We start from the raw sequence: 14,144 nt of genomic DNA on the forward strand, positions 1-14,144 counted from the left end.
CACCCAGGAAACATCTCCACCATACCCTAATTAGCTCTCAAAAGGTACCAACCCATTCCGGTGCACCACAGCAGCTTCTGCTGTATGACCTCTATGAGTCACCCGGAGTACCACGCGCCCATACAGCACCCAAACTTACTCCGTACCCCCCCAAGGATGCTGCGAGTGCCGCTCCCCCCGGCGCGCCGGCTCCGTCTCTCCCCGTCTGCCTCTTCCCCCCCATAGCAGCCCCCATACACCCCCTATAGCACCCTAATACCACCCATAAAACCAAATATTCCCCCATATCCCGTCGTCATATGGGCTCGAAAACATCTACACCTTTTCCACCCCTAATGACACTCCCAGCAGTGCCTGTGTGTGCCTCCCACCGCACCCCACTCCCCTATGGGTTGCTCAGTGGTCCTCAATACAAGCCAGCACACCCTATACTAAGCCCCCCAGATCTAGCCCAGCACCTGCTCCATACTTCATGAGTTACCCATAAACTCCCATTATCTAATCCCTAGCACGACACCGAGCACCTGCCATACTTTGCGATTGTTGCTTACCATAACAATTCCCCCATATCCATAATCATCCTCCACAAGACACCCATGAGAGCCTTCCATACTTCTAAATGAGAACCCAAAGACTCTCAGGTAGCTATGAATCCCTAAGAGACACCCAGAAGCTTCCATACTTCTATGAGGTACCCAGTAAATATCCCACCTTATCCTATATTCCTAATGAACACCTAGAACATACCCCAACCTCTATGTAGCTCCTCAAATGAGGACCGCCAGGGTCCCCAAGCACTCTTTCGCGTTTATAGGCCATACTTGAATTCTATGGCGCCACCTTCATTATTACCTGATAGTATCTCATTTCCATAGCAACGGCTCAGTAGGATCTAGAGGCTTCTATCATTTGCCTCAAGCCCCAGGGATTAGACTGCAGCGAGTGCTCCCTCATATATCCGCAAATACCACCCATAACAGCCCAATATCCCGCCCGATCATCCCTCCGCTCAATAGAAGTGTTCTGTGTCGTGTGCAGAGATTCCTTCTAACATCACCACTAGGGCTATTTTTTCATCAACACTCAGAGGCAATTTTCCTCTTTTTGTCGCGTTTGCCTCCCCACCCCTCCACCATCCTGGTTCGCCTGTCCCTACATGGGTGCTACACGTGGATCCGTCAATAGTCACCAGCACACCCCTATTACAACCCCTAGAGCACCACCAGCAACCATCCCAGTACTTCTATATGGTACATAGAGAACTCCATATAATCCCTAAGAGACACCCAGAACCTCCCAGGATTTCTATGTGTACCCATTAAACTCCCATATAATCCCTAGGAGATACCAATCAGCACCTCCCCATAACTTCTATGGGGGTACCGCAGGAAATCCCATATACATCCTAAAGAGACACCCATGAAACTGCCTCATATCTAGATGGTACCCAGAAACTCACATAAATCCTAAGAGACACTAGCACCCCCCAGTGACGTTCTTATGGTACCCAGAAACTCCCATATAATCCCTAAGAGACACCCAGAACCTCCCACACTTCTATGGGTACCCAGAAACCCCCATATAATCCCTAAGAGACACCCAGCACCTCCCATACTTCTATTGATACCCATAAACTCCCATATAATCCCTAAGAGACACCAGAAATCCCAACTCTCTATTAGCTCTCAATAGGACCCCATGTGCCCACCCTTCTATACCTCTATGGGTACCCAGTACCACCCATAGCACCTCAAACTACTCACGTACCCCCCAAGGTGCCCAGCACCCCCATTACACCCCCATAAGCACCCAATACCACCCATAAAACCCAATATCCCCCATAGCCCCTAAGGGGCTCAGAACCTCTCATACCCCTATGAACACTCAGCATCCTGGTGTGCCTCCCACCGCACCCCACTCCCCTATGGGTGCTCAGTGGTCCTCAATATCAACCAGCACACCCTATACAACCCCCCAGAGCACCCAGCACCTCCCATACTTCTATGGGTACCCATAAACTCCCATATAATCCCTACGAGACACCCAGCACCTCCCATACTTCTATGGGTACCCAGAAACTCCCATTAACTCCCTAGATACACCAGAACCTCCCATACTTATATGGGCACCCATAAACTCCCATATAATCCCTAAGAGACACCCAGAACCTCCATACCTCTATGGGTACCCATAAACTCCCATATATCCCTAAGAGACACCCAGAACCTCCATACTCTATGGATACCCAGAAACTCCATATAATCCCTAAGAGCACCCAGCACCCCCCATATAATCCTAAGAGACACCCAAGCACCTCCCATACTCTATGGGTACCCATAAACTCCCATATAATCCCTAAGAGACACCCAGAACCTCCCATACTTCTATGGATACCCAGAAACTCCCATATAATCCTTAAGAGCACCCAGAGCATCCCCATACCTCTATTAGCTCTCAATAGGACCCCATGGTGCCCAGCACCTTCTATACCTCTATGGGCACCCAGTACCACCCCATAGCACCCAGAACTACTCACATCCCCCCCCCAGGGGTGCCCAGCAGCCCCCATACACCCCCCATAGCACCCAATACCACCCATAAAACCCAATATCCCCCCATATCCCCTCAATGTGGCTCAGAACCTCTCATACCCCTATGACAGGAAGGAGGAAGGCGGAAGAGGAAGGGGGGGGGTGTAGACTCAAGATGATGGCGGCGGCGACGCTGAGGATCCAGAGCGACTGGAGTCAGGCGCTGAGGTGGGAGCTGCCCCTCGGTCCCTTTCCAGCCCTTATATCTCCTTCTCTCGGCCCCTTCGGTCACCGTCGATCTTTTTCTCCGCAGGAGGGATGAGGGCGAGGCCTGGTTGAGTTGCCGCAGCCCGGGTGAGCGCTGAGGGGCGGCCTGTGGTGCTGCTGGGTTGGGGTGGTGAGGCCTTAAGGGAGGGGGAACTGAAGTGTTGGCTTAGGGCTGGGGTCTGTGGGGTCTCAGTGGGGATCTGTGGGGTCTGTTGGGTCTCAGTGGGGTTCTGTGGGGTCTCTGTGGGGATCTATGGGGTCTGTGGGGTTTCTGTGGGGCTCTATGGGGTCTGTGGGTCTCTGTGGGGATCTGTGGGGTCTCTGTGGGGATCTATGGGGTCTGTGGGGTTTCCGTGGGGATATATGGGGTCTATGGGGTCTCAGTGGGGTCTCTGTGGGGATATGTGGGGATCTATGGGGTCTCTGTGGGGATCTATGGGGTCTATGGGGATCTATGGGGTCTCTATGGGGATCTATGGGGTCTATGGGGTCTCTGTGGGGATCTATGGGGTCTATGGGGTCTCTGTGGGGATCTATGGGGTCTCTGTGGGGATATATGTGGTCTATGGTGTCTCTGTGGGGATATATGGGGTCTGTGGGGTCTCTGTGGGGATCTATGGGGGAATCTGTGGTTTGAGGGAAATCTGGGGGTTAGAAGGAGGGAGAGAGGAGAGTTTTGGGGGGGGACTCTGTGGACTTGATGATCTTCGAGATCTTTTCCAACCTGATTCTCTGACTTTCTAGGTTAGGAGTAGGAGGAAGGTGGTTGGTGCTGTTGGAGGGGGGAGATGAAGATGTTTGGGGTGGGCGGTGTGTGGGGAGCGAGCACGGCCCTGGGGGAGATAAATGAATCTATGGGTTAAGAAGAGAGAATGAGAGTGGTTTGGGTTGGGGAGATGAGGTTAGGAGGGTTTGAGGGTGGCTTGGTGAGGCCTTGTGGGTTAGAGGACAATGCTTATCAAGATGGGAGCTAGGAAGCAGTGAGATTGGTTTGAGGTAATGAGGGCAGTTTAGGGGGTGGTCAGGGATAAGGGCAGGGTGAAGGTGGTTTGGGGAGTGGGGGTATTCTGTGGGTTAGGAAGAAGGAGTGAGAATAATCTGGTGGGGGCCAGGTTAGGAGACTCCTTTGGATTAGGAGAGGGTGGGAGTGTTTTTGGAGGGTGCCCGTGGGTTAGGGAAGGGTGAGGATGCTTTGGGAGAGGCCTTGGTATTAGAAAGAGGGAATAGGGGTGGTTTTTCAGGAGGCGCTATAGGTTAAGAGAAGATTGAAGGTTTGTGGGGGGACACTGTGGGTAAAGTGGAGGGGTGAGGGTGGTTTATGGGGCACCCCATGGGTTAGGATGGTTTGAGAAGTGCCTATGGATTGGGAGGGTGGTGAAGGTGAGATGAGGGGAGACTGTGAGTTAGGAAGAGGGGAGTGATGGCAGTTTGGGGGAGCTCCATGAGTTAGGAGAGGGTGAGGGTTAGAGGTGTCATAAAATCATCATAGAGTGATAGAATGACCTGGGTTACAAAGGCTCACAGTGCTCATCCAGTTCCAACCCCCTGCTGTGTGCAGGGTCACCAACCAGCAGCCCAGGCTGCCCAGAGCCACATCCAGCCTGGCCTTGAATGTCTGCAGGGATGGGGCATCCACAGCCTCCTTGGGCAACATGTTCCAGTGTATTAGGAGGTGGTGAGGGTGGTTTTGGGGGGGTAGAGGGCAGAGTCCTGTGGGTTAGGAGGAGGGAATGAGAATGATTTGTTGGGAGGGGTACTTAAGAGGGTGTAAGGATAGTTTGTGGGCACCTGCAGGTTAAGAAGGGGTTTGAAGGTGGTTTAGAGATGAATCCTGTTTGTTAAACATGAGGAAGGTGAGCTGATGGCTGCTATCTCTACAGGGAAGCCCACGCTGTATGGCAGCCTGACCCGCCGTGGGCTCAGCTCCGAGGGTGTCCCTGACATCGCTGCCTCCGAGGGCTTTGTGGTCGGCGAAGTCACCAAGGTGAGGGGGCTGGGGGGAAATGTGGGGTTAGTAACCCCCTTCCACACATAGAGGGGCCATAGCCTTAGGGCAGCTGAAATAGTAGCTGTCACCTCATCTCCCTCTGTGCAGTGCCCAGGCCTCTCTGGCTTTGTGGTCGGTCTCTTCTTCAATGTGACAGTGGTAGGTTGAGAGTTAACGGCCTCAAGTCGCACCAGGAGTGGATCAGGTGTGTCTCTTGGTGTGCCTTGGGGGTGTAGCACTAAGAGACATGGGCATGATAGGGGTGGGCTGGGGTTGGGCATGGGGATTTCTCTGCTTCTCTCACCACCGTTCTCTGTTGTTTGTGCCTCAGGGGTTTACGAGTGTTTCAGATGGACTAACAGCCCTTCTGTTTCTCTCCCATAGAAAAGCATTCTCATTTCTTGCCCTCATGAAAATGTGTCCACCAAATTCTTGGCACCCTACACAACTTTTGCCAGGATTCATCAGAAAAGTGTAAGTAACTTTGCTAAGTAAGAAAGAAATGGGAGTGAATGCGTGATTTTATGATGCATCTGACTGCTGTGTGCCTGGTCAGGTGATGGCTTTGTGTATAAACTGGTTAATAAACCACATCAGGCCTTAAAATAACAGAAACAATCCTGGTTAAGCTTCACACACACAAAAAAAGGTGTGAGATTCTATAGATGTATCTCTAAAACGAATCTGTTTTATTTCATGGCTGTTTGTGCTGTTGGAGTCCTGGAGGTTTCTGAAGTTCAAATTGTCTTGTAAGAGTTGTAAGAAACTGAATGCTCAACTGGGACTGGGTAATATTTGGGTCTGACTTTGTTTTCTCCTTTGATACTAAATAAATTAAAAGATCCGAGTGATTTCCACCCACGAGAATCCTGATTTCCCTGTATTTCTTAGGTTATTATACTCAATAAGTACTGGAGTTTACTTATTGCTCCCTGCAAGGGGGTGTAGTAAAGGAGTAATTGTAGAGGAGTCTGAGGGTGACAGCTAAAAGAACCAAAAGGATGTGAGAGGAATTGGGCCAGGGTTTATGGCTGGCTTCCCAGAACAGATCAGGGCTGAATGCTCAGGGCTGTGGATCCCAGAACTAGGTGTGATGGAGCTGTAGGTATTAGAGCATTTCCTCTTCTAGTTAAGCCACTTTGGGTTTAGCCATTCTCTTGTAAGTGCTCTAACGTGCTCATATTCTGTTCCATGTTGAATTCCACTGTGAAGCCATTAGATGAATTAGTCTGTATAAAATAAGCCAACCCACAAGACACAAGCAGCTCCGTGCACTGAGCTCTTCGTCTTTGATTAAATCTCCCCCTGCTTTGCAGTGCCTGTTTGCTGTCATTAAATGAAGCTGTCTGTGATGTAAACATCTGCATTGAGCTTCCATTTACAGGCTCAGTGGAGCAGCCAGGGATTGAATGTTGAATGCGTTCATCTTAATCTGGTTGGGAATTCACAGGCTACAAAAGCTCAACTCGTACTTTAAAATGTATATTTATGAATTTGCCACTTACTTTAATAAGAACCTGCTTGTTTTATTGAGCAATCCTCTTTCTTGTACCTCTGCAACCTGGAGGTGCAACCAGCACGGCTTCTCCTTGATATGGAGCAACCAAGTTGGACTTGAAATCTCCTTTCTGCACTGTGGAGGAAGACACACCTTGGCTTTGCTGGGCAGTGGTCTGTGCATCTGCTGAATGCTTCACCCCAATAGGGAAATGATCCAAGAAGTGATGGAGCCTGCACACACAGCCAGCTGCCCTAATGGGAGCCCCTGATGGCTTCCAGTGATGCACTACACCTGACTTGTGAATTATGGAGTAAATAGTTGTGATAAACTCAGCAGAAAGTGCTGAAAAGCAAACTTGGTGTTAATGGAGCCCGAAAGCAACATAAATCAAGATGCGTTTTGACACAGAGGCGATTCCACATCTCTGCAGCTGTTTTAAGAGGCAATGGGGCTGTGCTGAGCCCAGGCTTGGCACAGAGGCAGCTCCTGAGGCAGAGGTGAATCACTTCTCCGAGCTCTGTGCTACTGAAGAGTCCCCAGCTGCCCTTTTGTGTGATAAATGCAGTCAACATTCACAGCGTAGCAAAATGGAAATGCAGGCAGAAGTGTTGAGTCTGCTGGCAGAGGGGTGTGATGGGTTGCAGCTGTGCTGCAGAGCTCCCCTGGCAGCAGCTCAACCGATATCCATTAACATGTAGATGAGTTTGAAGCTCGGCTCCTGTTGCCCTGCTTACCTGCTGCTGCTTGTTCTGAGTGCTCCTTGCTTGTTTCTGTCTCCCTCCTGAGCATCTGTGGGTGTTGCACATCAGCGAGGTGCTTTGTTCCTGCATTGCATCCTTCACAGGCTGCTTTTGGCTTAATAGAGAGCAAACTGCCTCAGATTGGTCACCCAGTCACCCAGATTAATCATATGTAAGTGAATGTGTTTAATGACTTTCTTAATAGCTGAGGCACTTGTGCTTCTACATCTTCTAACTCCTCTTTTAATTCCCAGTCTGGCTTTATTTAAAGCAGAGGCACAAACCCTGGGCAGTTCATGTGCATGATAAGGTGCCATAAGAACTGCTGTCTGCAGTGCTGATGCTGGCATTAACCCTTGTTCTAATGAAACCCAGGTGTTTTTTTTCTGCCTTTTATTGCTGCAATCCATATTGGAAACCTCTCTTGCATTGTATTCCTGCAGCTTGGAAAGCAAATGGGATCCTGGGCTCCATCAGCAGAGGGGTGGCCAGCAGGGACAGGGAGGGGATTGTCCCTGTCTACTCTGCCCTTGTGAGTCCCCATCTGCAGTGCTGTGTCCAGGTGTGGGGCTCTCAATACAAGACATGGAGCTGTTGGAGAGGGTGCAGAGGAGGCCACAAAGATGCTCAGAGGGCTGCAGCACCTCCCATACAAAGACAGGCTGAGGGAGCTGGGCTTGTTCAGCATGGAGAAGAGAAGGCTGCGGGGTGACCTCATTGCAGCCTGCCAGGACCTGAAGGGAGCCTACAGACAGGAGGGGAGTCAACTCTGTGAAAGGGGAGATAACAGCAGGACAAGGGGAAATGGTTTGGAGATGAAGGAGGGCAGATTGAGGTTGGATGTCAGGGGGAAGTTCTGTACTATGAGAGTGGTGAGGTGCTGGAACAGCTGCCCAGAGAGGCTGTGGATGCCCCGTCCATCCCTGCAGGTGTTCAAGGCCAGCTTGGATGGGGCCCTGGGCAGCCTGGGCTGGTATCAATGTGGAGGTTGGTGGCCCTGCCAGTGGTGGGGGGTTGGAGCTTCATGATCCTTGAGGTCCTTTCCAACCTGGGCCATTCTATGATCTCAGTTGTGGGGTGCCTGTTATCTTGCATCACTTAATCCCCAACTGCAACACATCTGCCTTTCTCAGGGGCAGCAGTAATGTCTTCCGTTGTGGGAATGGTAATCCTTTTCCAAGAGTGCAAGTTTAACATCTGTTCTCTTCAAAGGTACCCACGTGTGTTGGTGTTAATGCAGAGCATGCAGTTGTTTGTACCCTGCTATGACAGAGCCCATCTGAGGAGACAGAAGAACAAGTTTTCTGTCTGGTTGGTGGCAATTAGAAAAAATCTGGGGTGCTTTGTGCCAGCTTCTGGTCCCCCAGCTCAGCTCATCATAGAATGACCTGGGTTGCAAAGACCCACAGTGCTCATCCAGCTCCAACCCCCTGCTGTGTGCAGGGTCACCAACCAGCAGCCCAGGCTGCCCAGAGCCACATCCAGCCTGGCCTTGAATGCCTGCAGGGATGGGGCATCCACAGCCTCCTTGGGCAACCTGTTCGTCTCCTTACCCTCTCATCATGTAAAGGCTTAGTTAATACCTCACAATGTGTTGAGTTTGAGGAGACAAAGTCAGTGACCTTAAGGGTGTTAAGTGTTAGGAGGTTTGTTACCAAGCTGAGATCTTTAGCTGAACGAATGGGCACCTCCATATGTTTTAAAGCATTAAGCGATCTGTCTTGGTGAGATAATTGTGCTGGATGATGTACTGAGCACATCTCCTATGGAGTTTTACATTCTTGAGCAGGAATTGCTGTGTACAGAATCACCTGAATCTGACATGGTTTGTGTTTTGTCCCTCCTGCAGATTACATGTCTGGATATTTCCAGTGGTGGAGGGCTTGGCGTATCTACCAGCACAGATGGGACCATGAAGATCTGGCAGGCTGCAAATGGAGAAATAAGAGTAAGAGCAGCAGCTCTGTTTGGTGTTGTGTTGTTAACTTTGTCACTGCATAGTCATTCAGCCATAACCTGGGGCTGTCTGCATGCTGTGAGCAGGAGAGGGTCTGGATTGAAAAGCTAATGGGAATCTGTGCACCTTAGAGGTTTTCTGTTGTGTCTGTTGATAAGCACAACCGCTCTGAAAAGAAAGAATGTTCATCAGTGTGATGAGAGCTCAGAGATGGAGGTAACTGACAGCTCCTAGCAGTGCAGGCACTGCTTTGTTCTATGCTAGAGTAGAGGGAAAGAGCAAACTGCACATGACATTTAATCTGTTATTAGAAACAATCCCTTTGCTGTGCAGTGAGCTATTCACATAGCAGGGTGAGGCTCAAAGCAGACCTTATTGCCTGCCCGGGATTCAGATAAGTCTGAATTTATCTGGAGGATCTGAGCTGAATCCTCTGCCCACCTGGTAACAGCCATCTCTCCAATGTCATAGCTCAAAAATTGCTTGGCTTGAGGGTGATGACAATGGAACTAGCATGAAGTTCTTTGTTTTTCCAGAGACTATTGGAAGGCCATGTGTATGATGTGAATTGTTGCAGGTTTTTCCCATCGGGCCTCGTGGTTCTGAGTGGGGGAATGGATGCCCAGCTAAAGATCTGGTCAGCAGAAGATGCCAGCTGCGTAGTGACGTTTAAAGGTCACAAAGGAGGTACAGATTACTTTAAAATGCTTAACCTGCTGTGTGTGTCATTGCATTGCACCCGAGGGCTGAAGTTCAGTCCCCAACCTGCTGCACCTCGTGCTGTGTGTTTGTGTTAGATGGCAGAAGTTTTTTCAGCCTCTCAGAATAAGAAGATCAATGGATGCTGTGTTAAACAGCTGGAACTTTCTCTTGCTGAGCTGAGGTAGGACACAGAGGTGGAGCTGTGACCTGCATTAGTAGCATTGCTGCTCGCAAGTCAATGCCTCCTGCTTATTCCCAGCTCATCGTGCTTACCTTCAGTTGCTCCAGAGCCTCTTCCTTTTTTGCCTTTGCCTAGAAAAGCATGAAGCAGCTTTAAGAGACATGCAGAAAATGGACAGGCAGTTATTGCCTTGAGGATTCCATTCTCCCTTTCAACACCATGCACAGCTGCAAGGATTCTTCAATGACTATTTCTTTGTAGAGCCTGGAATAAGCTTGTTCATTCTCAGATGTTTGGCTCTGCCCCTATTGATGCTGCTGGAGATGACAGTAAACTCTTTAAATAGAGGATTCCTGGTCCACCTTCTGTGGTGGCTTAAGGGCTATTTGCTGTGATTGCTATAAACTCTTCCAACTGATGCTGTTTTAGTCCCAGTGGACTGCAGGGCATGGATGAGAACCTGTTTAACTTGTTTTGCATTGAACATGCTATTTTCATGTGATCTAACTGCATGACATTAAAACACTTTGACACACGTATCCTTGTAAGCAAAACACGGTAGGCAGTGTGATGGCATTGAGTCAGAACAGCTCTGTTTGGCTCCTGATGACTCCAAGGTTCATCTTCAGAACTCCAGCCTGAACTGCTTGGCTTCCACTGATTCAGGCTTCCCCTGTCATTTCAGTTAGTGATGTTTAGTGACTGCTTCTGTAGGGAAAGTGTTCATTAAGTCTTCTGACCACTGAACAACTTGGAGTTTGAGATTACTAGAAATCCCTTCCAACCTCACCCACTGTGAAGTTATTGGTAGCATCCCCACCCCCTGTGCAGCGTGATGGCTCCCATGCTGATATACTGGGAGCTGCTGCCTTTCACACGGACCTCTTTCAAAGGCTGTAGCTCCCTTCCCCTGTGCTGCACCTCCCATTATTTGCCTGTGTGCCACCTCTGTCCCCTGCTGTGCTCTCTGGTGGCTCTTTGGAGCCAATGCCTTGGGACTTGTAGGTGGGTCCGTGGTTGCCTCGGGGAAATATATGCCCTTCTCAGCCTTTACCTTCTGTGCTGTCTCTGAACTCAGCCTTTGCTTTGATGCAGGTATTTTGGATACTGCCATTGTGGATCGGGGAAGAAACGTCCTTTCCTGCTCTAGGGATGGCACTGCACGCCTCTGGGACTGCGGCAAATCCTCGTGTCTGGGTGTCATTGCTGACTGTGGCTCTCCCATCAATGGCATCGCTGTGGGCACTGCTGACGACTCGGTGAACCTGGGCACACCTGAAAAAGCTCCCAGTAAGGAACATTCTTAAAGGACAGCCTTTATTTTCCCTTAGTTTTGTCAGCTGGTGCTGCAGGTGTCATTCAGAGAGCGTGGCATGCAGCTTTATGCCCTCGCTAGGTCACCAGCATATATCTCTATGGAGGAATTCAGCCTTATCTTCCAGTTTGGGTGATTAAGGCTGCAGTCTTGTTGGCTACTGGCCTGCTTTGCATAAGAAGGATATTGCTGTGGGTTCAGCAGTTGTGATCCCAGCCATCAGACTTGAGGACTGTCGTCTCCCTGTGCTGCTGGGGTTAAACTTTGTTTTCCTCTCAGGTGAACGTGAGATTGGGACGGAAGGGAAAATCCTGCTGCTGGCTCGAGAAGACAAGAAGCTGCAAGGAGTTGGGCTGCAGAGCAGGCAGCCGGTAAGGAGGCTGAGACTATCAGTAGTGCTTCAAAATAACCCTGTGCAGGAGGGGATGGGAACCAGCACTGAGCACACACTGGTTTTGTGCTCCAGGTCCTGTGGCACTCCCCTGAGTGTGCTCAGGTGCTGCTATCTATCCAGCTCTCTGGGGAGCATTGCCTTTGGCTGGGGTCCCAAGTTGCAGTATTCTCCCCTGTATTTATTCAGAGAAAGAGAGACTAAAGACCAGTATAAAGGGATCCTTTCTCTCCTTTTTTTTCTGGCTAGGTTTATACGTGGGGGGTTGAGGAGTAAGAATTGCTTGTGTGTTCCACGCAGGTATGTGGCAAGCTAAACAGCAGCCAGTAGATGTCATTGAGAATGCAGGAACAGAAGCTGAGTAAATTGCTGTCCTATTCCTGGCTGTCCTGTGGCTGCTTTGGCACATCTGTGAGATCTCACACTTTGCCGTTCTTTATATTCCCAGGTGTTCCTCTTTGATGGATCTGATGCCTTCAATTGCTGCACGTTCCTCTCAAGTACCTATTTCCTAGCAGGGACTCAGGATGGGAACATCTATCAGCTGGATGTGAGAAACACCAAGTGAGTACATACGTGGGGCTGCAAGTCTTGAACCACAATTGTGGTTAGTTGTTTTCCTCCCAGGAAGAGTCAGATCAAAGGTGCTGGCAGACAGTGGAGGTGGATACAGCCCAGACAGTGGCACTGTGAGCTTTGGAACCCCTTGCAGCCTTTTCCTTCTCTTGGGTAGCATTCAAGAGGATGCTTTGGCAGGAGCTGCTCTGAGGTGGCTTGTAGTTGTTGTAAAGGGCAGACTCTAAGCAAGGAGCATCCAGATGGATGGGTGAGGACAGAGGAGCCTGGCATGGAATAATCTGACAAGTCTTTCAATCATATAAGCTCCAAACTTGTGGCTGTTTTGGTAGGGATAATCCCCATGTTCTCCTTGTCTATCTTTTAATCACTACCTCACGTTCTGCTTTCAGCACTCAGACATTGGGATGATTTGTCCATAACGCTCTTCTTCCCATTCCTCTTTTTTCCAGTGCTCCAATCCAAATCATTCACAGATCAGGAGCACCAGTGCTTTCTCTGCTCCCATACAGAGATGGATTCATTGCCAGCCAAGGTAACTCAAGTGCTGTGTGCAGATCATAGACTTGAGCTGAGCAGTTCTTTGCTCCTTATGCCCTCTCTTACATACAAACACAGGATGTCCGAGCCACTAGGAGAGGGTTTCACAGAGTGTCCATTGCAAAAAGTTGATGTAGTGGAACATCCTATTACGTAGTTGCTTTTTGCCTTGTGATTTTTCTTGTGCTCCCCCATATCATGGCCTGCAAGGAGCTTCTCAGTCATTAGAGCCTTTTCTCATCACATGTCTCCCTTTTCTTGGGCATTTCTGCTGGGCTCATAGTGCTGTTTATAGAAAGAACGTGGCCTGTTTTTACTCATCACCCAATATTCTTTCCTTCCTTGGTGTTCCTTCTGCTTGCGTAGGTGATGGAACGTGCTTTATCATTCAGCAAGACCTCGATTATGTCATCGACCTCACAGAGGCAGATTGTGACCCTGTGTACAAGGTAAGGCCCACAGTGCTCATCCAGCTCCAACCCCCTGCTATGTGCAGGGTCACCAACCAGCAGCCCAGGCTGCCCAGAGCCACATCCAGCCTGGCCTTGAATGCCTGCAGGGATGGGGCATCCACAGCCTCCTTGGGCAACCTGTTCCAGTGCGTCACCACCCTCTGGGTGTAAAACCCTCCTAAGATCCAACCTAAACCTCCCGTCTCACTTTCAAACCATTCCCCCTTGTCCTATCACTGCCCACCCTCACAAACAGCTGTTCCCCCTCCTGTTTATTCGCTCCCTTCAAGTACTGGATGCCCACAATGAGGTCTCCCCGCAGCCTTATCCTCTCCAAGCTAAACCAGCCCAGTTCCCTCAACCTTTCCTCATAGCAGAGCTGCTCCAGCCCTCTGGCCATCTTAGTGGTCTCCTTTGGACCCACTCAAGAGCTCCACGTCCTTCCTGTGCTGGAGGCCCCAGGCCTGGATGCAGCACTGCAGATGGGGCCTCACAAGAGCCAAGTAGAGGGGGACAATCACCCCCCTGTCCCTGCTGGCCACCCCTTTAAATGCAGCCCAGCACACAGTTGCACTTGGCCTTATTGAACCTCATTGTGTTCTCCCACCCAGCTTTGTTGGCTTATTGCATTATTTCCCCCCCCCCTCCTTGTTTCAGGTCGCTCAGTGGGAGAAGCAGATCTACACGTGCTGCAGGGACGGCGTGGTGCGGCGGTACCAGCTGGGAGACCTGTAGGGGTTAATGGGGGGTCTATGATCAACATGGCTGTGTGTGTTATAGGGGATGTGAGCAACATGGCTGTGTGTGTTATGGGGTCTGTGAGCAACATGGCTGTGTGTGTTATGGGGTCTATGGGGTCTATGAGGGAGGGATGGGGCTGATGTTATGGCTGTTTCTGCTCATTTCTGCCCCTTCCAGCCCCTTTTTATCTGCTGTGAGGTGGATTTGGGTGTTAAATCGAGGCTGTGGGCTGAAATAAAGCCGCTTTCATAGAGTTTGTGTGG

The 14,144-nt window shown here is 50.1% G+C and overlaps 2 protein-coding genes across 3 annotated transcripts in view; one reads left to right on the top strand and one right to left on the bottom strand.

Moving 5' to 3' along the window:
* Positions 1 to 2,782, bottom strand: part of LOC107308639 (cytochrome c oxidase assembly factor 4 homolog, mitochondrial) — a 7,324-nt gene extending 4,542 nt beyond the window's left edge. Inside the window, exon 1 of one of the 2 annotated variants that reach the window (XR_001552866.2) lies at positions 2,652 to 2,782. The gene's annotated coding sequence lies outside the window, so the exon portion shown is untranslated. Of the gene's footprint in view, positions 1 to 1,872; positions 2,080 to 2,651 lie in introns of those variants that run through there. The other variant, XM_015852657.1, reaches the window with a different exon arrangement.
* On the top strand, positions 2,672 to 14,134 carry PAAF1 (proteasomal ATPase associated factor 1). Its single transcript, XM_015852640.2, has 12 exons — positions 2,672 to 2,759; positions 2,845 to 2,885; positions 4,679 to 4,782; positions 5,170 to 5,259; positions 8,876 to 8,974; positions 9,520 to 9,670; positions 10,962 to 11,156; positions 11,461 to 11,552; positions 12,021 to 12,136; positions 12,601 to 12,683; positions 13,055 to 13,137; positions 13,798 to 14,134. Exons 1-12 carry the CDS (start codon positions 2,707 to 2,709, stop codon positions 13,873 to 13,875), a joined length of 1,185 nt encoding a protein of 394 aa, XP_015708126.1. The 5' UTR covers positions 2,672 to 2,706; the 3' UTR covers positions 13,876 to 14,134.
* The last annotated feature ends 10 nt before the right edge of the window (positions 14,135 to 14,144 follow it).

This window comes from Coturnix japonica, chromosome 1 (assembly GCF_001577835.2).
Source record: "Coturnix japonica isolate 7356 chromosome 1, Coturnix japonica 2.1, whole genome shotgun sequence".
Lineage (NCBI taxonomy): Eukaryota > Metazoa > Chordata > Aves > Galliformes > Phasianidae > Coturnix > Coturnix japonica.

Bases quoted from the DNA above. Each gene is read 5' to 3' on its own strand.
- PAAF1 (XM_015852640.2), top strand. From the start codon at position 2,707: ATGATGGCGGCGGCGACGCTGAGGATCCAGAGCGACTGGAGTCAGGCG. The intron at 2,760-2,844 runs GTGGGAGCTGCC...TTTTCTCCGCAG, and splicing joins GACTGGAGTCAGGCGCTGAG to GAGGGATGAGGGCGAGGCCT. The intron at 9,671-10,961 runs GTACAGATTACT...GCTTTGATGCAG, and splicing joins GTTTAAAGGTCACAAAGGAG to GTATTTTGGATACTGCCATT.